At 38.2% G+C, this 24,760-nt stretch overlaps 1 protein-coding gene across 1 annotated transcript; it reads right to left on the reverse strand.

Annotated features, from left to right (window-relative positions):
• Nucleotides 1-724: 724 nt before the first annotated feature.
• Nucleotides 725-23,982, reverse strand: senp2 (SUMO specific peptidase 2). The gene is made up of 17 exons (XM_062041373.1): nt 23,687-23,982; nt 19,991-20,052; nt 19,749-19,861; nt 18,263-18,326; nt 18,073-18,145; nt 13,891-14,047; nt 12,952-13,058; nt 9,938-10,020; nt 9,796-9,844; nt 9,647-9,719; nt 9,363-9,506; nt 9,154-9,285; nt 5,154-5,375; nt 3,849-3,928; nt 3,684-3,768; nt 2,026-2,121; nt 725-1,940 (listed from the first exon to the last, which is right to left on the reverse strand). The coding sequence occupies exons 1-17, from the start codon at nt 23,893-23,895 to the stop codon at nt 1,878-1,880; spliced, it is 1,812 nt and encodes a 603-aa protein (XP_061897357.1). The 5' UTR covers nt 23,896-23,982; the 3' UTR covers nt 725-1,877.
• Nucleotides 23,983-24,760: the final 778 nt, after the last annotated feature.

Raw genomic sequence — 24,760 nt, forward strand, 5'->3', positions numbered from 1 at the left:
CCTCTGTGTATTTAGTTTATTTTTGTTCCATGACACATTATCTGTATGTAATATTGGCTACATTTCTGATAGTTGTGCGCCGTGTTGTTCCAGACCACAGCAAACGTTACCCAGCTTGCAAAATTTGTAATAAATTCATTAGAAGAAGACAGCCTGCCGTTTCCTATTAACTTGGACACACACATCTATACCTTTGGCCATTCTAAGACAGTCATTTCCAGAAAAAAGTTTTAATGTTTTCCAACGTTGTAAAAATGTGTAGAAATAATATTACATCTCGGTCAATGAAGATTTGCATCAGCCTGCAACACAGTCATTTTGATAGTAGGCTAATATAGCTAATTGGCCACTTACATCATGTGTTGCCATCATTATAACACTTAAATAAAACTTTAGATTTTTTGAGGCTCCAGACCGATTACTTTTTTGTATTTGTGGTCCAATATGGCTCTTTCAACATTTTGGGTTGCCGACCCCTGGCAACACTAAATTGGCCCTAATGTGTGAATGTTGTCCATGGTGTACCCCGCCTTCCACCCGAGTGCAGCTGGGATAGAATCCAGTACCCCCCCAGAACCCTGAAAGGGACAAGCGGTAGAAAATAGATCGATGGACACCATTAGATTGAATTATTGGCTGAGATCCTTCTGGTTGCTTCAAAACAAAAGCATTTTGTTTATTTATAAACAAACCAACACACTCTTTCTTACATCCATCCATCCATTTTTCGACCGCATAGGTAAAGGCTTCCATTAGCTGAAGCCCTTGCAGGGGAGGGGCCCCTATATTTCAAAATAAAATATTTGATGTGACGTAATTGGAGCCTTCAAAAGGTCAATAATTCATAACATTGATATTAATGAAATGTTTGCAGCACAAACAACTGGACCAGGTTTGGGGTGATTTATTAAAGAATAACTTAAAAACCATAAAGGCACAAATGAAAATGTTTACAGAACAAACGTAGCACAGCAAGTTTGGGGAGATTTGGACGTGGTGGTGACCTGGGGGGGAACTTCACACAAGTGTCCTCTTTCCACGTTGGAAGAAAAGGGCTTTAAGAAAATTATTTCCAACTTTCGTCCTCAAAACGAACTGCAATCTTGAAGCTACTTTACCAGAAGTAGTCAAAAGTCGAGACAACAATGCATCGGCTGCTCACATAAATATAATCGAGAAGCACCGCACTATGGCCAGTAACAATGAGCCAAATGGAGGTTACATTAATAATAACATTTATTCCTTTTTTGGGTCGGCATCACATTTTAAAGCATGAACTCCCAACATGCCTGTTTACAGTAGTTTGCTATGCAATTGTAAAAAACTCTACTGTACATTACCATCACACCTCTTACTGGTTCAGTCCGGGTATAAACAACTACATTCATTGAAGAAAGCACAACTAAATACATACTTCCCAAAAAACTAATTCAGTCACGTCATAAAAAAAAGAACTTCATGTATTTTCCGCAAGTTTAACTTAAACTTGCTTGTCTGCTGCTTGTTAAATCATACATTGGAATCCAATCATGGCCGCGCTCCAGTTTAGATCTGAGGTCAGTGTCAGAAGATAAAAGGCACTTGTGGCAGTACTAATGACAATCATACAAACAATGCAAAGGTAAAAAAATAAAATAAAAAGGAAAAAAAAAAAGTCACTCGGCCAGCAGCAAAGCTCTCAATGTGCATGTCCAAGAAAAGTCTCTAATTAAAACTCAGAGACTACAACAGGTTAATGTCACAGAGCTGTAAAGGGACGTAAATCAAGTCTTAAGCGGTGAGCAGCTGGACTTCAGTCGGACAAATCGTCCTCCCCGCTCCGTTCTTCTTCTTCCTTTCCTTGCAATGTCTGTATACGTTTCTTCAGCATGGACATGTTACAGCAGCTTCCGATGCAGAATTTCCCAAATCATTAACTTACGGAAGAGAGGCATGTGCCACTGCGCGGTAAAAAAAAAAAAAAAACGTGTTACTTTTTGTGTTTGCATAGAAATCACAGGTACAGACAAAGGCGTTGTACAATACCTGTTTGAAGGTGAGGGGTCTTCCTTTGGCGATGTATTGTGCATATTTACATGCAAACACTCCACAGTCGCTGCCATTTTTCTGCTGGGGGATTTCCTGGAAGAAAGTGTACGGGACAGTTATCACAAAATATATGACTCTAAACATACCCCGTTTTGTGGTTGTTGGTGTCAGAATAATTGTATCTAAGTTATCACAAAACTTTGTGTTTCAATGAGTTCCCGGCGAGAGGACAAAAGCTATCTTTGATCCTACCAAACAAAAGGCTTGTAAAACTCCACTGTGTAGGATGGGAAGCAACATGGTGTTCCGTTTCTTTCATGTATTGTAATCAACAGAAATATATTGTCTTGACCCGAGAACTACAAAACGAAAAGGAAGCAGGACCAGACTCTCCTTCAGGGACCTCTTCTTTGAACTGTTTTACAACCTTTTCTTTGAACTGTTGTAATCAAAGGCCATGGCTGTTTACAACCCCCGTCCCTTAGAAACAGCTGTTGCCATGTAATCAGGGAAAGTCCAAATAAAAGAGGAGGCGTACAATCTTTCGCCAGTGCGTGGTGAGGCGTCTCTCCTCAATTGAGCCAAATTTAATTCTTTGCTTCTTGTCTTGTTTAATAATTATAATAATGGATTAGATTTATATAGCGCTTTTCTAGACACTCAAAGCGCTTCACAGAGAAGTGAGAACCCATCATTCATTTTTACAACTCATTCATTCATAATTCATTCTCCGGTGTGAGCGGCACCAGGGGCAAGGGTGAAGTATCCTGCCCAAGGACACAACGGCAGCGATTTTGGATGGTAAGAGGCGGGGAGCGAACCCTCAGGTTTCTGGCACGGCCGCTCTACCCACTACACCATGCCGCCCCTTTAATAGATGTCATCAGTGTTTGAACCTGACAGTTGGTTTACTCAACTACAGAGAGTACTCTGTGTCTATTAGGAAGGTGGCCTTTTTTTTCTTTTTTAAAGAATGTTCCATTTAACCCTTCTGTTACATAAATAAAAATATAATAAAATATACCATTGTTTCTGCAGGTATCTGCAAATGTAATTTAATGCTTTTTAATGCCATTTAAAACAAATTTAATGCCCATGTCCTACTGCAGATATTTTTCTGTATAGACAAAACTGTAAGTATTTGACAATGATAATCTTGAGTAGTTGAACATTTTACATTAACTGTTACTCTCTAGTGACTCACAAGACTGTTTATTCTGACAATATATTTGTTATTTTTCCGTAGTGGTAGCAGCAGCTGCCAGTTGTGATGGCGACAGCACAAGTTGCTTTGTTGGTCACGCTAAAAAAGTTTAGCATCGTTAACCGTTGCCTGCCTTCAATTGCCGACTTGTGATTAGGTGTGACAGGTAATAATGGAGTTGTTACAGCTTTCCAGCTGTTCGGCTACAGTGCAGACCGTAGTCGAGGAGCACAGGGGAGACGTTCCCTCCAGGGCCGATGTTTTCGTCGGGGGTAACACCCTTCACTTTACTGGGTCTGCTAAGCTCTGCTTCTGGGTCAGAAGGACGAGGCCGCCGATTCGTGACAATCGCCTTATAATTAGTTCTATAGGCTTAATTGTTCCATTTTTGCATGACACCTGTATGAAACAATCCATTGAGGAAATAGGGTATTTTTACATGACCACTTACAGAGGCTCGCATGCAACCAACACTCCACTTTGAGATGTCGAGTTCTCTGACTTTTTTTGCTTTGTGCTCCTCCTTGAGGTAGAGGCTGCAAAAGGAACCAGCATGTCCAGTTAAAAGCATTGCAAGGACAAGGTGGAATAAAAAACAATATGTAAGTAGACTCACAGTAAAAGATTGCAAATGTCGTCATGTCTTTGGCCTATTGAATCATAGGACTTCACCGTCTTTGCTTTCAAATCTATCACCTGAGGGAGAGCGATGGAAGGCACATTAATGTTGTTTAATATGCACAGCAACATGCTAAGGCCTTTTCTACACTAAGCCGGCTAAAGTTATCCAGGGTAAATCCCACCTAACCTTATCCTTGTCCACACACACACAATGGTCGTTTAAGACCCCCTCCCCCCTCCGTCGCAACGCGACCTAATACGCATGCGCGGAAATTGCGCACGTCATAGTCACCTCCGGTGTTGCTTTGTGTGCAAGTTCTTACATTTAACTTATCTGAACAATATCCAGTGTTGTGGTATTTCAATTAACTGGAATCCAGTGTGCTGTGGGGCCCTATTGTAGTGAATAAAACCTGAGCCATCATAAATTACCGTATTATAATCTTTATTAGACACGTAAACAATGTGATAAAGAACATTTTACATCAATCAATCTAGGGATCTAGATATCTGGTCAGGACACTCCTCACTCTTTTGCCTTCACCTTCATTGTCCATTCCTTTTTGGTGACTTTATATACTCTGGACCTAGACGTTGAGTCCGCGACATACATGGCGGACAATAACTGACACAGTCTGCTTTGCCACTCCAAAAGCATTCGCCGTTTTCCGTAGTCTTCCCTCGACGGCCAGGTAATACAAAGCACACGCTACCTTTTTTTTTTATCACATCCACGGGAGCCCACATTCTCGTCGGCTCTCCTTCGACAAATGGACAAAGTTTTTCGGTAAGTAGAATCACAGCTGACCTGGACATCCGAAAGTTCTCTTGCCGTCTGAGAAGTGTTGTATCCCAAATAGCTGCAAACACTTTCTGTTAAGGTATTCATGTGTGATTTCCACAAGCGGAAGGAGAAACGCGGGCATGTCTGGATGACTCGCCTCCATATTTCCAGTGGTTAGCTCCGAGTTACGAAACCGCTTTATTATGAAGCTGCCTGTGGTGCGTTCTTTTTGACGTCACTTCCTTTGTGGGGTGCAGTCTTTTATGGCGTCACTTTCTCTCCGAATTCACTTTGTAAACGATCAATGAGTCCATACTAAGCTAAGTGCCGGAGATTCAAGAAATACACGGCGCACTTACCCGTGTAAAAAAATCTACAATGAGGGGACCTTAAACGATGATTTAGTGTGGCCAAAACGAGGCTTAGGCTAAATAATTATTCGTTTAAGGGGTTATCAGGCTTAGTGTAGCCTTAGGCCATGTCTACAGAGTGTTCTGTTCAAGTGTTCTGACTCACCGCTAAAGCCCAGTGGACGCCTAGATGGAGAGGGACTAGAACCAAGTCGTACAGAAAGAGGTCGACGGCTTTCGTCCAGCGCTTCACGGCGGCGTGCCCCCCGGGTTGGCCCGCTACCCCTCCGCCTCGGAGCTTGGGGTAGAAGAAGGTGCTGAACGAGTACACTCTCGCTCCCGTGTCGGAACACTGCTCCATGACCAGGGACAGGTAGAAGTTGATCACCTGCACATTGGAAACATAAGTGTAAGGTTTAGAGAATATTAGCCATCTCAGTAAGAATAACACAGTGGTACATCAACTTGCGAGTATTTGAGATACAAGCGGCTTCTCTGCATTTTTTTATGCTTAAAATTGCGAGCATAGTTTGAGTTACGAGCCTCTCCATCACTAGATGGCGTAGGATATGCGCAGTGATTGCTATCATTATCTTATAGATAGAGATATACCATTGGAAACCAAACCTTTAGCAGCGGTACAGCTTCCACATCCTTCTGGTGGACATCCCCCCTCATGCTGAGGTTTGCTCCTCCACCCACGCCTGATGTGCATGCCTGAAGCTGTTCTGAAGCACGTTTGTCGCAGTATGAACCGGTGGTAGAGGTGGGAAACTTTGGGCAAAAGGTCATGACGGTCCTGACTTTCTCGCCACTGCCTGCACTAGTGTTTTCCCAATACCAATATTTTGGTACCGGTACCAAAATTATTTCGATACTTTTCGGTACTTTTTGATACTTTTTCTAAATAAAAGGGCGCGCAAAAAATTGCATTATTGGCTTTATTTTAACAAAAAATCTTACGGTACATTAAATATATGTTCCTTATTGCAAGTTTGTCCTTAAATAAAATAGTGAACATACAAGACAACTTGTTTTTTAATAGTAAGTAAACAAACAAAGGCTCCTAATTTAGTCTGCTGACATATGCAGTAACATATTGTGTCATTTTCTATTCTATTATTTTGTCAACATTATTAAGGACAAGTGGTAGAAAATGAATTATTAATCTACTTGTTCATTTACTGTTAATATCTGCTTACTGTCTCTTTTAACATGTTCTATCTACACTTCTGTTAAAATGTAATAATCACTTATTTTTCTGTTGTTTAGATGCTTTACATTAGTTTTGGACGATACCACAAATTTGGGTATCAATCCGATACCAAGTCGTTACAGGATCATACATTGGTCATATTCAAAGTCCTCATGTGTCCAGGGACATATTTCCTGAGTTTATAAACATAATATAAATAAAAAAAAAACGAAAGAAGATGTTGTGATGCCAAAAAATATCGGCGTAATCATAGTAGTATCAACTAGATACGCTCCTGTACTTGGTATCATTACAGTGGATGTCAGGTGTAGATCCACCAATGGCGTTTGTTTACAATTTGACGCCAGTCAGCTACGGTGTGTAGTGAAGCATGTTTAGCTATTCCTCGTCCTGCAGGGATGATACTTGTAAGAAACTCACTATATTTGTCGCCATGGAGACGAGGATTAGTGACTTAGAAGTAGCTAAAACACTGCAGACTGAGGCTGGGCTTTAGCCACTAGCTAGCTAGCTATGTCTTAAAGCACCTGGGCGTTTCAGTGTTATAACTTCATCTTTATTGTTACTTTTTAAGCCAAAATGCGTCCGTTCTCCCCTTTCTGTCTACACACTGTGTCTGCTTGTAAGTACTCCGTGATTGTGCGCTGCCGAACATGCTCGTCTGCTCGTAAACCAGCAATGACATGACATGACAACGGGGGCGGGGGGATGGCGGACCGGTACTTTTCAGAGGCGGTATAGTACCGAATAAGATTAATTAGTATCGCGGTACTATACTAATATATATACCTTACAACCCTAGTCTGCACCAACATTTTACCCTCTCTTCGTGCTCACTTAGCTTCTATACGCAGAGCTCCGTGTATTCAGATTAAAAAAGATAAGGTTGCGAATCCTCATTTTTCCAAAAATAGTTGTCTTTGTCGTCTATTACGAAGTCTGCCATGATTAAAAAACACACACGTTTGTTGACGGCGGTAAGAACACGTTTGTTGACGGCGGTAGGAACACGTTTGTTGACGGCGGTAGGAAGTACGTTGCTATGAGCAATAAAATCCATGTGCCAAGGAAAGAAGTTCCGGTAATGCTTGAAATGACCAACATTGCTTGAATTCTGACACGGGACGTCTTCCCGGAATTGAAAACCAGTGGTGGTCAACCAAGCTAAAATGGCTGTTGTACAGCAAAGCAGCGCACAAACTATCTGAGTAAAAAAGAGGCTTAATCTTTCTGCAAAAAGCAGATACGAGCAAAAAATCGAACTATGCAATGGAATAGATCCCTATATTTGATCAAAAAAAGATTTGTCGAGGGATATCAAGGATTATACGTTGGTCGCGTTCCCACACATGTCGAAAATCTAAACCAGGGGTGTCAAACGTACGGCCCGAGGGCCCGATCAGGTTTTATCCGGCCCGCGGGATGAGTTTGCTAAGTATAAAAAAATTAACATGAAATTATTGAATGAAAGAAACAGCTGTTCTAAATGTGTCCACTGGATGTCGCAATAGCAATTCTTTGTATCTTTGTAGATGATGCTACATATGTACAAAATAAATCACATGATGTTAGTACATCAGTCGAGGAAAATGAGCAAACTACATATATAACATACAGTAATTTGATTTTGATATCATTTTTTTATCTTGATAGATTGAAAATTAACACCAATGAGTTGACTGATGAACATTAACACATAATTTATTCAGAAAATATAAATAACAACAAATAAATTATGTATACTATTAACCGCAACATGTACCATATTTTTCGGACTATAAGTCGCTCCGGAGTATAAGTCGCACCGGCCGAAAATGCATAACAAAGAAGGAAAAAAACATATAAGTCACACTGGAGTATAAGTCGCATTTTTTGGGGACATTTATTTGATAAAACCCAACACCAAGAATAGACATTTGAAAGGCAATTTAAAATAAGTAAAGAATAGTGAACAACAGGCTGAATAAGTGTACGTAATAAGACGCATAAATAACCAACTGAGAACGTGCCTGGTATGTTAACATAACATATAATGGTAAGAGTCATTCAAATAACTATAACATATAGAACATGCTATACGTTTACCAAACAATCTGTCACTCCTAATCGCTAAATCCCATGAAATCTTATACGTCTAGTCTCTTACGTGAATGAGCTAAATAATATTATTTGATATTTTACGGTAATGTGTTAATAATTTCACACATAAGTCGTTCCTGAGTATTGTTCGCACCTCCGGCCAAACTATGAAAAAAACTGCGACTTATAGTCTGAAAAATACGGTAAGTGTAAAAAAAACCCCAACAACATTATGATTTATACAATTTCAGAATGTGCTTGTTTTTTTTTTTTAAACAAAGAAAACAATCTGAAGTTGTCTTTATTTTTAAGTTATCGTGCCGTGATTTTACCAGTCCGGCCCACTTGGGAGTAGATTTTTGTCCATGTGGCCCCCGATCTAAAATGAGTTTGACACCCCCGCTGTAACATAAGAGAATTCGAAAAAAATGAAGCGCTGTGAATACTTTCCGAATGCACTGTACGAGTGTTTTGAGTTACGACTTTGGTTGAGGTAATAATAATAATATATTTTACTTGTAAAAAGCACTTTACATTGTGCAAACCACCTCAAAGTGCTACAGTGTATAAACAATTTTAAAAAAGAAATAAAAAGATAATAAAAAATACAACAAAATAAAAACTAGAACAGTTTTTAAAGCATGAACAAATATGCATACTGGCTGAAACTAGTATGCATATATCTAAACAAAGGCTTTTTTAAAAAGAAAGGTTTTTAAGCCTTTTTTAAAAGCATCCACAGTCTGTGGTGCCCTCAGGTGGTCAGGGAAAGCGTTCCACAGACTGGGTAAGGTAAGTTGAGGTACCACTCTGCTTGAATTACACAGTAAACTTGGATTTTGCACAGAACACAATAAAAACAGTGAAATACCTCGTCATTGAGCCAGCCAGCTTCCTGAAGAGTCGCCAAGTCTCTCTGCGTGATGCGCAGCTTGAAAGCAGCACTTAAAACCAAATTGGGGTCATTCTGTGCCAGAGCAGCGCTTACTTCTGTCGCCATCTCCTGCACATAGCATACAGCATTAATGGCATCCTTCCCGCCTGTAAACCCCCGTCACACTTTGTGCGACCTGGTCTTGCCTGAGTAAGTCGGGGTATGTCCTCAGCAGTGTGTCTTGCATGCAAAGCGTGCGGTGCGGGCAGGCTGACGGTAGGCGGCACTCGATCGACAAGGTTGAGGCGAGTGGCTACTTCTGTGGAAAGGTCCAACTCAGGTACTGTTTTCTGCACGTCACAGGAGAACAGGTGAAATACGTCCAACCGTGATAATGAGCCCTGACTTACGCTCCACTAAAACGTGACTGTGACACTTCAATCAAAAGTTGCCTATATGCCAACAAATACAAAATGGGGGGAAAAAATACCTTTGCACCTCGCCCACGCTGGCTGTCTTCTGGTGCTGCTGTGTAAGATTTACTGAGAGGCAGCCCCGTCCATCTGTTAGAAAATAAATCACAGATGCTTAATCCAAAAGTATATTTTACCCCGTATAAGAAATAGCTAGTAGACCAACCTGCCCTTGTTTGCAGATGCATTTCTCCAAGCCAGCATAGTGGGGGCAGCTGCGCAGCACACAGAAACGTCCCATTAAAACAACCATACAGTAGCTATCTTTACTAGCCTCATCCTTGCATGAGGAATTTGGAGGTTCTTACTGGAATATCCCATCTTTTTGGGTGTCTTCTCAAAAGGTTTTCTTGAAGCCGTCACCGTGTGTTGACCTTGTGATACAGACACACTGCAAAACATAGAAAGATAAGGTCATAAAGTGTGTTATGGATATACAAAATAAACAACTATTCATATGAAGCATTTGCTGGAAGCAATGGTCAATACTGAGATTGCACAGACGTCTCTCATGCACAGGTGTCTATCTATCTAGATAGGTGTCTATCTATCTAGATAGGTGTCTACCTATCTTGCTGATTGTATTGTACCATATGTCCCGGCAAGAAATCTGCGTTCGAAGAACTCTAGCTTATTAGTGATTCCCAGAGCCCAAAAAAAGTCTGCGGCCTATAGAGCGTTTTTTATTCAAACAAACATTTTACAAAGTGATCGCTGCAGACACAAGCATAGCCCGATTGTATTCCACAAGATGATGAAAGTTATATTTTTTAGGAGAAACTTCCTTCGACGCACCTTTGTTTTTCCCACCGACTTTATTTCCTTTATGAACCAATTATTTTGGGACTTTATGAAAGCTCTATCTTATCTCTCTATTTGAACGATTTGAACACTCAAGAACAGAACAACAATACGGCATTTTCTGCTCAAACTCTACACTCACTTGTTTTACTTTATTGTATTACGCACCCATTTTATTTCTTCAAAAATTTAGTGGGTGCGGCCTGTATACTGATGCGCGCTATAGTCCGGAAATTACGGTATTTAAATATCTGTTTGACTTACGATTTCAAAGCTGGTTGTACAATGTAAAAATGACAATAGAATTTACAGTAAAAAACTGGCAGCTCAGTCAGTCGCCAGAATTTTACCTTGAAAAACAGTGGTACCGTTTCTCCATTTTGCAGTAAATGCTGAAAAAAAAAAGTTTTACAGCAAAAATCTGCCGACTGAGCTGCTAGTTTTTGATCACAAAATCTACTGACTTTTTTTCCACAGTGTACGTAAAAAAAATTAAAAAAAATAAAAATAAAAAATATATATATATATACTGTATGTATGTATATATATATATATATATATATATATATATATATATATATATATATATATATATATATATATATATATATATATATATATATATATATATATATATATATATATAATCAAATGCATAGGCAAGTGTGTAATAACATGAGGCAAATCCTTATACATTTATATTCATATATTATGAACTGTAAGAAACGGCCTTGTGAGGGCAGCCATAACTGCGATGTGGCCCTCAACAAAAACAAATCTGACACCACTGCAGAGATGTTTTGGCAATCGGATTTCCCTTCATTTTTGTCATCTTCCTGATGTTTCGACCAAAATTATATTTGTTTTATCATAATTAAAGCCTGAAATAAGTATACTTACCATATTTTTCTGACTATAAGGCGCACTTAAAATCCATTAATTTTCTCAAAACTCGACAGCGTGCCTTATAACCCGGTACGCCTAATGTACGGAATAATTTTGGTTGTGCTTACTTATATCTGTCAGTAAACTCGCCATGAAAGCGCTAAAACATACCGGTGTAGTGAGTTTACATTATTCACCCAAGGAATTCACCAGTCGGATGGTTTTTCACGGGACATGTTATTGCACTAGAGAGCCACGGATGAGGAGATTCTGCTCCGTTATTTATATAAAGTCTGAATGTCATTAAAAAATACAACCCCTTTTAATGCGCCCTATAATTCGGTGCGCCTTTTGTATGAAAACAGACCTGACTAGACCCTCTCATCGGCAGTGCGCCTTATAATCCGGTGCGGTCTATGGTCCGGAAAATATGGTAACTACTTTTATTTAACAAGCATGTTTTTTCTTGAGTGGAAATGATACACAGGCACAATCGTAGAAAAATATATTTTTTTAGCTTTTATGTACATTTGAATGAAAACTTGAAGTAAAAAATGTCGCGCTTGACTGTATATTGTATAATTAATTACATGGCAGCAATTTGCATTTTAGAAATCATAAAATATTTTGAAACAAAAAACTAAGTACCCCAGCACCTCCAAAACCCTCAAATCTAGACTCCAAACATCCCAGAACAAGCTTGTCAGATTACTTCTAGACCTCCACCCCAGATCACACCTCACTCCTACCCACTTCTCCAAAGTGGGCTGGCTCAGGGTGGAGGACAGAGTAAAACAACTTGCACTGAGCCTAGTCTATAAAATTCGCTACACCTCCCTGATACCGAAGTACATGTCAAACTACTTCCATAACGTAAATGACCGCCATAACCACAACACCAGGGGGAGCTCCACTAACCACGTTAAACCCAGATTCCGATCTAACAAAGGTCTTAACTCATTCTCATTCTATGCCACATCAATATGGAATGCACTCCCAACAGGTATAAAAGAAAGTGCATCTCTATCCTCCTTCAAAACCGCACTAAAAGAACACCTCCAGGCAACTACAACCCTAGACTTACACCCTCCCCCCACCACATCCCACCTCCCCGGATTGTAAATAATCAAATGTATATACTTGTTCTGATGCTTTCTGAGCTCATTATGTTCACTGCTCGCTGTACATATCCTACGAAGTCAGACCTACACTGTTAATATGTCCATTTCTCAGATGATATAATTGTTGATGACTGAAGTGCTGATATCAACCAAACCCACCCCCCTTCACATCCCACCTTCCGGATTGTAAATAATGTAAATAATTCAATGTATATACTCTGATGATTAACTTGTGTGATGACTGTATGATGCTGATAGTATATATTTGTACCATGAATTGATTAACGTGGACCCCGACTTAAACAAGTTGAAAAACTTATTCGGGTGTTACCATTTAGTGGTCAATTGTACGGAATATGTACTGTACTGTGCAATCTACTAATAAAAGTTTCAATCAATCAAAAAAGACGCTTTATGTTTTGCGTTTTATACCTTTCCAGTATCGACTTGGATTTTGCAGTATTGATACATCCCTATAAGAGAGCATCACAATTTTCTTGTATAAGCCTACTTACGGTTGTGGTTTTGTTTGGTTGAAAGGTAGCGGTTGGCTCTTGCTGTACTTCTCTGTGACCATCTCCAGTAGGCGTCTGTAGTGCTCCTTGTCATTCTGCTTTATGGCCTGCAGGTTAAAAGACACAAGCTACTTGTCAACTCGTACACCGGATTTCCACTGGATGCAGAATGGCTGCTGAGCGAAATTGCCACGGAACAGCACTGGCATCCACAGTCCGGCAATCCACACCACCGTTCTGTTGTGGGGCGGAATAGCGCGGACTTTTACGTGTAACCACTCCCCTGTTTTCCCGGTCCCCGTATCAGCTGGTATGTTACAAAGGCCCCCATATCCCCATATAGCTGCCCGGGATATCGCTATATATTATTCTTTAAGTTTAGACCTACGGAATCGGCATGTCCACATCCATTTGTGTCAACGAGGTGAAATTACGTCTGAAAACCTTTGACAAGTTGACTTCATGTCGGTCCCCACTAGGGTTGTTAAAGATAAACCGATGTGACCGGCTATCCGGTTTGAGAAGTGGCCGGTTCAATTGTGAATCTTTAAGTTAATCGAGTGTAGACACAAAGGGGTTATCGTGCCAAAGTTCAAATCAGTTGATGTTTTTTTACTTTAAAACAACACGAGCCAGGGTTGTCTGTGAAGAGAGTCACATGCTTTCTAGTTACTTACGTAACAGGAGAAGAGAATAGACGTAAATACATGGTCCGGGTGTCGTGTGAGACCAGCAATCAATTGACAGTTTATCTTTAAGCAAGAGTCACGGCTGCCTGACAAATAATTACCCACAAGATACCTAAGGTCAGCAACACGGACTGTCAATATTGTAACATCCCAAGGAATTGCGGCTCAGACAGATTTCCAGCTTGTCCGCTGCCGTGGGGTTTGTGCCATTTTAACAAAAACAATTAAATCCAACAATATCGCGGCTTACCTCTTCCACAGTAAGGCTGGACTTGTAGCAGCGGGTGTGTCCAAAGCCATTGCAAGTCTGGTCAGAGTTGGGTATTCCCATGCTAACAGTAGGCCGTGAAGGCAGCAGCTGCAAGGGGCCTCTCCTCTCTTTGTCAAGGAGCCCAGAAGAGGTCCCACTGTGAAAACCGAAAATACCGTCATTAATGAGGGTATTCGTTCAAAAGGATTTATCCTGCTCATTTCAGGAGCTTTTAACAATGATGTTCCATTTCATTTTTTTATTTATTTCATTCATAAAAAATTAAACAAAGGAATAAAATAAAAATCAACATAACATTAAAGTAAACATGAATGAAAAGGAGCAGAAAGAAGTTAAAAACGTACAATATCTGCCTCCTATTTTCACAAATACAATTGATTTTCAATTGCGATTACGAAGCCATGTTTTCATTTTACAACAATTGAACCAATAATGAAGAAATAATTATTCTCAGTCATATATTTTCATCATCATGATCTTTACATTTTTTTGAATACCGAAAGAAATCTACATTGTTTTATTCCACTGTCTAGTTTGTTCCATAAACTAACACTTCTGATTGAAATACATATTTCCATTATCACTGTTCTAAATGTACACTACCGTTCAAAAGTTTGGGGTCACCCAAACAATTTTGTGGAATAGCCTTCATTTCTAAGAACAAGAATAGACTGTCGAGTTTCAGATGAAAGTTCTCTTTTTCTGGCCATTTTGAGCGTTTAATTGACCCCACAAATGTGATGCTCCAGAAACTCAATCTGCTCAAAGGAAGGTCAGTTTTGTAGCTTCTGTAACGAGCTAAACTGTTTTCAGATGTGTGAACATGATTGCACAAGGGTTTTCTAATCATCAATTAGCCTTCTGAGCCAATGAGCAAACACATTGTACCATTAGAACACTGGAGTGATAGTTGCTGGAAATGGGCCTCTATACACCTATGTAGATATTGCACCAAAAACCAGACATTTGCAGCTAGAATAGTCATTTACCACATTAGCAATGTATAGAGTGTATTTCTTTAAAGTTAAGACTAGTTTAAAGTTATCTTCATTGAAAAGTACAGTGCTTTTCCTTCAAAAACAAGGACATTTCAATGTGACCCCAAACTTTTGAACGGTAGTGTAGATTTGTCAAAGATCTCAGTTCCTTTCAGACTATAATTACTTTCTCTTTTTACAAATGTGTTTTGAATGTTGTTTGGTAGAATTGTTGCATGTGCTTTGTACATGATTTTTAGGATATTCTACTCTACCAGGTCATGAATATTGAATAAGTTTAGCTGTTTGAATATTGGATTTGTGGGTTCTCTGTATTCATTTCCAGTAATGATTCTTACGGTTCTTTTCTGCAGAAGGAAGATTGGATTTAAATATGTTTTACAGGCACTTCAATACAGTATGTTAGATATGGAAGAATCAGTGAGTTATACAAAATATACAATGCTTTTCGATTGAGCAATTCCTTCACGTTGTGTTAAATAGCAATAGTTTTAGATACTTTAGCCTTCGTATCATTCATATGTGATTTCCATGACAAATGTTCATCAATCATAACACCCAAAAACTTGATCTGTTGTGTTCTTTGAATCTCTACTCCTTCGACATATAATGAGCAATCCACACTTTCCTACTACTGCAAAAATCATACATTTTGTTTTACTAATATTCAAATATAATCTATTTAAATCAAACCAACTTTTAATCTTGAGGAATTCCTTTTCAACCACCTCTAACACATCTGTAGTATTTTGTCCTGAATAAAATAGGGTTGTGTGGTCCGCAAATTAAATACACTTAAACAGTTTGGAAACCATGGTAATAACATTGACGTACATGAGAAACAGTGTTGGTCCAAGGACTGTTCATGTTCTTATGTAAAATATTCTTCATTATCATTCATCAGTTGTAATAAAAAACAATACACACAACTTTAAAATGTTTCCTAAAGACCTGACCGTTAAATTAGTGTACACAAAAAATTAAATGTACTGTCTTTATATACAGAGGGTTTCCCCTACATGTAATTAATTGTGGCGCAGAAGACTGTGTGATCCCGGGAGTATACTTTATCAGTATCATGCTTTAAAAAGCTGTTTACTACAAAATGTGCTTCTTCTAGCCAGTATCCCTGACTTCCTCATTTTGATTTTAAAAAATCAGCACAAATTGTTTCAATAATTTTTGTTTTGTAGGTTAAAGTGTTTTATATATTGTGCTCCTGAGTTAATGTTGCTGATCAACTTGAATGTATTATTGTCTATTGAGTTTATCTAACTTATTTTTTAGTATCAAATGGTCTAAGTCCCTCAAAAAATGTTTATGGTTTAAATAAAGATATATACTTTTTCAATTTCAGGCAAATTGATGCACCTAATATTTTCTGTTAGGGATTAAAAACAATGTTAAAGTTATTGTTGTCAGCTGAATTATATTTCTTTCTTTTATGTTAGTGAGAATACAATGTCATGCAGAGGTGTATTTATAACAGTTTTATAGACAAATGATACTATTCATAGTAGCGGCCGAGAGTGGGGAGCACAAAATGTTTTCTACTTTCTGGGGGGAGGCATAACAAAAAATAATTGCGATGCACTGGTTTAAAATCAAAACAAAAAAGTATGTTAATTAATTAAATGCAAATATCATTGCATTTATTCGTACAATACATAATTGGATTTCAAGTCAAAGCATAATAATTTTCTTCCATAGATGTACCGATTAGTGCATTAAAGGGGATCTGCACTTTTTTTTTTTTTAACAATCATTTGCAATTCTTTTGTAAGACAAGAACACATTTTTCTTTTATATGCATTCTAACTAGTAAATAAATGCTAGTCTGCTTACAATGGAGCCTATTCAAGTCGCTCTATAAAACACTCTAAAACACCTCCATCAAGGTTTTATATACACGTAAGTATATATGTAATGTAGTAACAGGCACATTTTTAGTTAGGGATGTATATCAATAAGATTTTATTGGTATACCCTTATTGAAATTCCTTATCGATAACAGTATTCATCCGTACTAAATGTGATTATGGAAATAAATGTAAAGTAATTTTAATTAGCATTCATGTCAGCACAAAGTAAACCATAATCATAACACCTCAAACATTATGTATTTCAACGTCTCAGAAAAGAAAAGTCTTTTATCAACACCTGTTTTTATTCTTAGGTCTTAGAGGGGAACTGCACTTTTTGGGGGAATTTTGTCTATTGTTCACAATACTTACAAGAAAAAAAGTTTTTTGCATTTCAACTTGTAAAAATCGGTTTGTTCTAGGTGGCTAGTGATGGAACCAGATCTTTTCCATATATCCATATTTAAGTGTTACTTTTTTACTTCCATAGTCATATTACAAAACAGCTAGTGTTTTTCCAATTCAGTCTGCTTAGTAAAAGTTTGACTGTGCGTAGGCCTTGAAGCTGTTGGAATGCAAAGGGTAGACAAAACAACGAGGTAGGACAGAACGGGGAGGGTAAGCAAGAGAGACCGGATAGAGCCACGCATCGGGATAGATTAGGCAAGGCTGGTCTCATTATTGTCAAAGCTTTGAGAATAAACCACAAAATACCAACTACTGCTTTTGGTGATCAATTTAAACTCCAGCTTATTTGCCATTAAAAGAACTTGGGAGTGGACAGCAGCTTAAAATCCCTGGGAGGAAGAGCTGCCTACGCAACACTAGCAATGCAGCTAATGGAAGCAATCCATTCTACCTCTAAATCACTTTAAAAATGCATTAAAAAAACTTCAAAAATACTTTAATTTTTGTTCCATAACCTGCATAATAATCAAACTGTAGCAACATTGTTATTGTAGGAGCGAACACTGAGGAACTATTTTTGTAGCGTAGTAACACATCGGCAACCTTCGGTATTAGCCGTGAAAGCTAGCTACGGCAAGAGATAGTGTGGAAATCATAGGGCCCTACTTTGCCTCACAATGATGAATCAACCACTCCTGATTTAATAACACAAAGAAAAAAAACATGACGTAACCAACACACAACCAGGCCAAATTTATTTAATAAAATGTTCCATCCCAAGCGTAGATGTTATTATTTTTTGGAGGGTGGAGAAGAAATCCCTTTTGAAAAATACCCTCGTATATATATGGACTTTTGGAGCAGAAGAGGTTTTTAAATATCAAACCGCTTGCCTGAATTTCCTCATTAAAGGAGGCGAGGAGCTCTGAAAATGATTCTGCACCGACCTCTCAAGCCCTGGTTTATCTGTGGACGATGGAGGGGAAAAACAAGGATTAGGATGAACACAAATAGAATATTAAGCATAAATAGGCAGATATTTTTTTTAGTATCAACAGTACAGTAACAGGTGCCTTTACAAACCCATTCTCCACTCAATGCTTGTCAGCCATGGGGTGTGCAGCTCATCGATTCCCAGTGTAACAGACTGGATCAAAAGAGAAATACCAAATTCATCTTCATAGTCAAATCATGGTAGGTTAGCTGAATTGCAAAAGCGATAATCACGTCTCTGTCCAGGCTGCTTAGTACAACATGGCAACAATGATAATGTAAGAATTAGGCCTGGGCAATATATAGATTTTTATAAATAAATGCAAGTTTTTTGTTGCAGCCATCCATTTTCTACCGCTTGTCTTGTTTGGGGTCGCGGGGGTCATAAAAATAAAGAAAATTAATTAAATGAGAAGGTGTGTCCAAACTATTGGCCTGCACTCTATATATATATTTAATGTTTATTGGTATGTTTATTGATCTATTGGAGTTGATTTGAATGCAATGCTACATATTTGTTTACAGAAGTATTTCATTCAAACAGAAGTATTTCCTCCCAAAGGAAGCTCTTAATTTAGTTATTTGAAAATGATTGCATAAAAAGTACAATATATATATCTACTCTAAAAAAACAACATAATTCAAATTAGGATTTGGTTAAGAGTAAGATGCAATATATAGACTGTCATTTCAAATAAAATCCAAACTTGTTTCCAATTATCTCTATAATTTGTATTCATTGGTTTCTTTAGAAAGTAGGGAAAAATATCGTAAATACATTTTTTTGAGAAAAAAAATTTGAGATTTTATTTTTAGGTCATATCGCCCAGGCCTAGTAATAATGCTGAGTGCCAGCTCAATTTACAGAAACCAGCAGGTTCATCAACTTGTCATCAAATATACTAGTCATAGGACATCAGTTAACCTCTTGCACTAAAACTCTAACCTGAAACGTTGCTTGTACATAAAGGTTTCATCAAATTGACAATTTGACCCTGAAACAGATTTACATCATTTCCTATGGGAAAATTACGGAGCCCCTAAAGGGACATGGGGGGGACACATTTTTTAAAATAATTTATTTATTTATTTTTTTAGACATGTATCTGCACGAGAAACTTTTTATAAAGTTATAAAAAAATAAAAATACATTTTTTTTAGACATAAACTATATATAAACTATCTCGTGCGCAACACAAAGTTTCTCGTGCGCACGAGATAGTTTCTCCTGCGCACAAGATACATGTCTAAAAAAAAATTTAAAAATAAAAATGTATTTTTTTTTTTTTCTTCCCCCATGTCCCTTTAGGGGCTCCGTAGAAAATCGTTCCACCAAGTTCACTGTATTTTACACTTAATTGGGAAGTCATGTTCGTACGGGGGGAAAAAAACAGCGTTCTAAATTCAGCAAAATTCAGGAGCAAAATTCCTCAACCTTGTGCGATATTCAGAGTAGGACTTTTAAAATAAAACAAGGAAAGAATGACTGCCAAAAAAAAAACCCCAGTGCATTCAAAATGACAAACCCAAACTGAATTTTGTATCCGACTGAAAAATGCACAAATGAATGGCAAACCTGTGTGTCGTCATATTGTTCGTGCTTGTCAGAGTCTGTGGATAGCAGCGGTTTGCGCACTCGGAACAGGCTTGTCACCCTAGCCACGGTGTTCTTCACAAAACTTATCACATCTGGGGAAAACAGTAAGCATCAGCCATTACTATTTAGGGGATAAAACATCAAGCATCAGCCATTACTATTTAGGGTAGATTTTGGGGTAAGTTTTATGTTGATATTACAGTGTGTGTGTGTGAGCATACCTCCTCTTCGTCTTTTCGCCTCTATCTGGTCACTCTGACTAACACTGTCTGCAGCATCAACACTGTAGAACAAGTATGTCACATTAGCCTTTACTGTACTTTTACTTGATACTACTGTAACTGTATTGCTTTCGCCTTGTGTCATGTGTTGTGAGCAGCAAGTGTCTCAAAGGAAATTATTTTTAACCAGGGTTGTTTTTTTTAATGAAGCACAGAAATCCTCTCCTGCATAGAAGATAACAAGATACCTGAAATATTTATTTTCTGGAGCATACAGTCGTGGTCAAAAGTTTACATACACTTGTAAAGACATCACATGGACAAAGATAAGACCTTCCGGAAGAAAGTTCTGTGGTCAGACAAAACAAAAATGGAGCGGTTTTCTCCACAATACCCAGCAATATGTTTTGGAGGAGAAAAGGTAAAGCCTTTAATCCCAGGACCACCATTCCTACCGTCAAGCATGGTGGTGGTAGTATTATGCTCTGGGCCTGTTTTGCTGCCAAAGGAACTGGTGCTTTACAGAGCGTAAATGAGACAATGAAAAAGGAGAATTACCTCCAAATTCTTCAGGACAACCTAAAACCATCAGCCCGGAGGTTGGGTCTTGGGCGCAGTCGGGTGTTCCAACAGGACAATGACCCCAAACACATGTCAAAAGTGGTAAATGAATGGCTAAATGAAGGTTTTAGAATGGCCTTCCCAAAGTCCTGACTTAAATGTGTGGACAATGCTGAAGAAACAAGTCTGTGCCAGAAAACCAACAAATTTAGCTGAACTGCACCAATTTTGTCAAGAGGAGTGGTCAAAAATTCAACCAGAAGCTTGTGGATGGCTACCAAAAGCACCTTATTGCAGTGAAACTTGCCAAGGGACATGTAACCAAATATTAACATTGCTGTATGTATACTTTTGACCCAGCAGATTTGGTCCCATTTTCAGTAGACCCATAATAAATTCATAAAAGAACCAAACTTCATGAATGTTTTTTGTTACAAACAAGTATATGCTCCAATCACTCTATCACAAAAAAATAAGAGTTGTAGAAATTATTGGAAACTCAAGACAGCCATGACATTATGTTCTTTACAAGTGTATGTAAACTTTTGACCACGACTGTATGTTGCATACATGACTGTTCCCTACCCGACTCTTCACTTGCACACTTTAGGGCAGTGGTTCTCAAATGGGGGTACGCGTACCCCTGGGGGTACTTGAAGGTATGCCAAGGGGTACGTGAGATTTTTTTTAAATATTCTAAAAATAGCAACAATTCAAAAATCCTTTATAAATATAAATAAAAACCTATCTTTTTTTCCAAATTGTTCAAGAAAGACCACTACAAATGAGCAATATTTTGCACTGAAACTGATGACATAGTGCTGTATTTTACTTCTTTATCTCTTTTTTTCAACCAAAAATGCTTTGCTCTGATTAGGGGGTACTTGAATTAAAAAAAAATTCACAGGGGGTACATCACTGGCAAAGCTCGGTTGGTAGAGTGGCCGTGCCAGCAACTTCAGGGTTCCAGGTTCGATTCCAGCTTACGCCGTCCTAGTCACTGCCGTTGTGTCCTTGGGCAAGACACTTTACCCACCTGTTCCCAGTGCCACCAACACTGGTTTAAATGTAACTTAGATATTGGGTTTCACTATGTAAAGCGCTTTGAGTCACTAGAGAAAAGCGCTATATAAGTATAATTCACTTCACTTCACTGAAAAAAGGTTGAGAATCACTGCTTTAGGGAATGAAAATATTATTCATTTCAACATAACTTAAATTTAACGTAGCTTAGCACATTGGAAATTACATTTTAACTGTTATCTAGCTTGTGCACCACTAATAGATAGATAGTACTTTATTGTCCAATAGTCCAAAACGAAATGCCTCATCCTTCAAAGGCTCTCTGCACTAGAGTAATAACTAAGGCAGGGGTGTCATACTCATTTTCATTGAGGGCCACATCGCAGTTATGGCTGCCCTCAGAGGGCTTTGATTGATTGATTGATTGAGAAGTTTACTGACATCTTAAAGAATTGAATCCATGTAATGCTTTAAAAAGGCAAATGGATGGCACAAAAAGCCAAAAGGCTTGTTTCCATTGTGGGCCATTAAATTTTCATCACATTTGATACATTCAATAACAAAAGATATATAACCTGTAACATGTATATAAAAGATTACGTTAAAAAAATGGATATGTACATATACACAGTATACATGTCAGGTGTTTTGAAAAACAATATATACAATAAAAGGGGGGGGGGGGAATATATACACTATGTACATGACTATGCACATGTTGACTCCAGGAGTGTGCAAAACAGAATGAGAAAATATATATACACTATAACCACATACACTACCGTTCAAAAGTTTGGGGTCACATTGAAATGTCCCTATTTTTGAAGGAAAAGCACTGTACTTTTCAATGAAGATAACTTTAAACTAGTCTTAACTTTAAAGAAATACACTCTATACATTGCTAATGTGGTAAATGACTATTCTAGCTGCAAATGTCTGGTTTTTGGTGCAATATCTACATAGGTGTATAGAGGCCCATTTCCAGCAACTATCACTCCAGTGTTCTAATGGTACAATGTGTTTGCTCATTGGCTCAGAAGGCTAATTGATGATTAGAAAACCCTTGTGCAATCATGTTCACACATCTGAAAACAGTTTAGCTCGTTACAGAAGCTACAAAACTGACCTTCCTTTAAGCAGATTGAGTTTCTGGAGCATCACATTTGTGGGGTCAATTAAACGCTCAAAATGGCCAGAAAAAAAGAACTTTCATCTGAAACTCGACAGTCTATTCTTGTTCTTAGAAATGAAGGCTATTCCACAAAATTGTTTGGGTGACCCCAAACTTTTGAACGGTAGTGTATGTAACAGTGGATAATATATGAATATTAACGTATAAGGATTTGCCTCATGATATTATTAGACAATAACCCGAGCATTTGCTTGTATTTTTTTTAAGTGCACAGTAAAATAAAACATCTGTAGAGTTTATGGTCTAAAAAAATAAATGGCAGCACAGTGACCAGAATTTGACCATAAATATGGTGGTTTTTACTGTAAATTGAGAAAAAACAAAAACAATCGGCAGTTACAGTTTCCATCTTAAAGATCTAAAAAAATGATTTGGGAATGTCCAGCGGGCCAGATTGAAAAGCTCAACGGGCCGCATGTGGCCCCCAGGCCTTCATTTGCCCAGAGTCTGCTCTAAGTTAATGATTATTTGCCAAAAAAAAAATGTGTTTCTCAGCTCGAACGTTAAATATTTTGTATTTGCAGTCTATTCAATTTACTATAAATTGATAAGGATTTGCAAATCATTGTATTCTGTTTATATTTACGATTAACACAACATGCCAACTTCACTGGTTTTGGGGGTTGTATTTCCAAGTGTTCACGGGCCACATCTGGCCCCCGGGGCCTTAAATTTAACATCAGAGGACTAAGGAAATTACGGTAATTTGCCATGTTGTGTTTCCAATGTTATGTGTACTCAATCTATGATAGTTACGGTAGCAGTGTAATACAACATCTAATAAGCTGTGTTAACTACTAATATACGATGCTCTCTCTCTCTTATGTAACCTTACCTAGTGACTAAAAAAGCTAATTCAGTTAACAATGTGAGTTTTAATTGTGACTTAATATAAAAAAAGAGTGTTTTCGAGCACAAACCTCTGGTAGTTCCGTTTAACCGGTCGCCCGTGGCCCTCACGCCGCCTTACCCTGGCGCCACTCGCTTGCTCCTCGTTAGTTTCGTGCTTTTGCCCTGCGTCGGGCTCAAAAAACGACGAGATTCTGTCTAGTATCCATCCGTACATCCCAGACAAATACACAAAAAATGCAAGCAGGTCCTCAAAGCGGGCCAGGACGGGTCTACACATGGGCCAAATAAACAATGAATGTCAACAACAGCGGCCTGTCAAAATGAAACCGAGCTAGCGTTAGCATGATTTCGATATCTACGTCATGTAGTGTCGTTTAATTTAGTGGACTGGATGTGCAGGGGCGGGCGGGGTTTAAAGTCCAACACATCGGATTTGCCATTGAGACAAACAGCGCTGTCTATAAGTCTAAAACGAGCGAACCCAAAGATGAGCCTCTACATGACGTCAGCAGCACTAAAGCGGCTGATTGGCCGAGCCTGAAACTCTGTTCCTAGTTACGTAACGGTTAGCAACAACGTTACATAAAATAACTTCAAAATAAATGTATGTATTTATAGTTGAATTGACGTGAATTTTTTTTAGTAGATTTGATCAATCTAAGTCTTTGAGCATGAACTGATGAAGCCTACTTGGATGAGAGGCAAAAGGTCTAAGACAAACCAAACAGTCCAGTTGCGATCGATTGTTGATTGAATAGAAATGAATGAGAATATTCATAGACATGTTAAGTATTAGGGGTGTGGGGAAAAATCGATTCGAATTGCGATTCTCACGTTGTGCGATTCAGAATCGATTCTCGTTTTTTAAAAAATCGATTTTTTAAAATTTGATTTATTTATATATTTTTTAATTTTTAAATTAATCAATCCAACAAAACAATACACAGCAATACCATAACAATGCAATCCAATTCCAAAACCAAACCCGACCCAGCAACACTCAGAACTGCAATAAACAGAGCAATTGAGAGGAGACACAAACACGACACAGAACAAACCAAAAGTAGTGAAACAAAAATGAATATTATCAACAACAGTATCAATATTAGTTACAATTTCAATATATAAGTGATTAAAAATCC

The sequence above is a fragment of the Entelurus aequoreus genome, linkage group LG03 (assembly GCF_033978785.1).
Source record: "Entelurus aequoreus isolate RoL-2023_Sb linkage group LG03, RoL_Eaeq_v1.1, whole genome shotgun sequence".
NCBI classification, from domain to species: domain Eukaryota; kingdom Metazoa; phylum Chordata; class Actinopteri; order Syngnathiformes; family Syngnathidae; genus Entelurus; species Entelurus aequoreus.

Bases quoted from the DNA above. Each gene is read 5' to 3' on its own strand.
- senp2 (XM_062041373.1), bottom strand. From the start codon at position 23,895: ATGTGTAGACCCGTCCTGGCCCGCTTTGAGGACCTGCTTGCATTTTTT. The intron at 19,862-19,990 runs GTATGCTCACAC...TGTTTTCCCCAG, and splicing joins GGCGAAAAGACGAAGAGGAG to ATGTGATAAGTTTTGTGAAG. The intron at 9,286-9,362 runs GCAAGACCAGGT...TGCTATGTGCAG, and splicing joins ACATACCCCGACTTACTCAG to GAGATGGCGACAGAAGTAAG.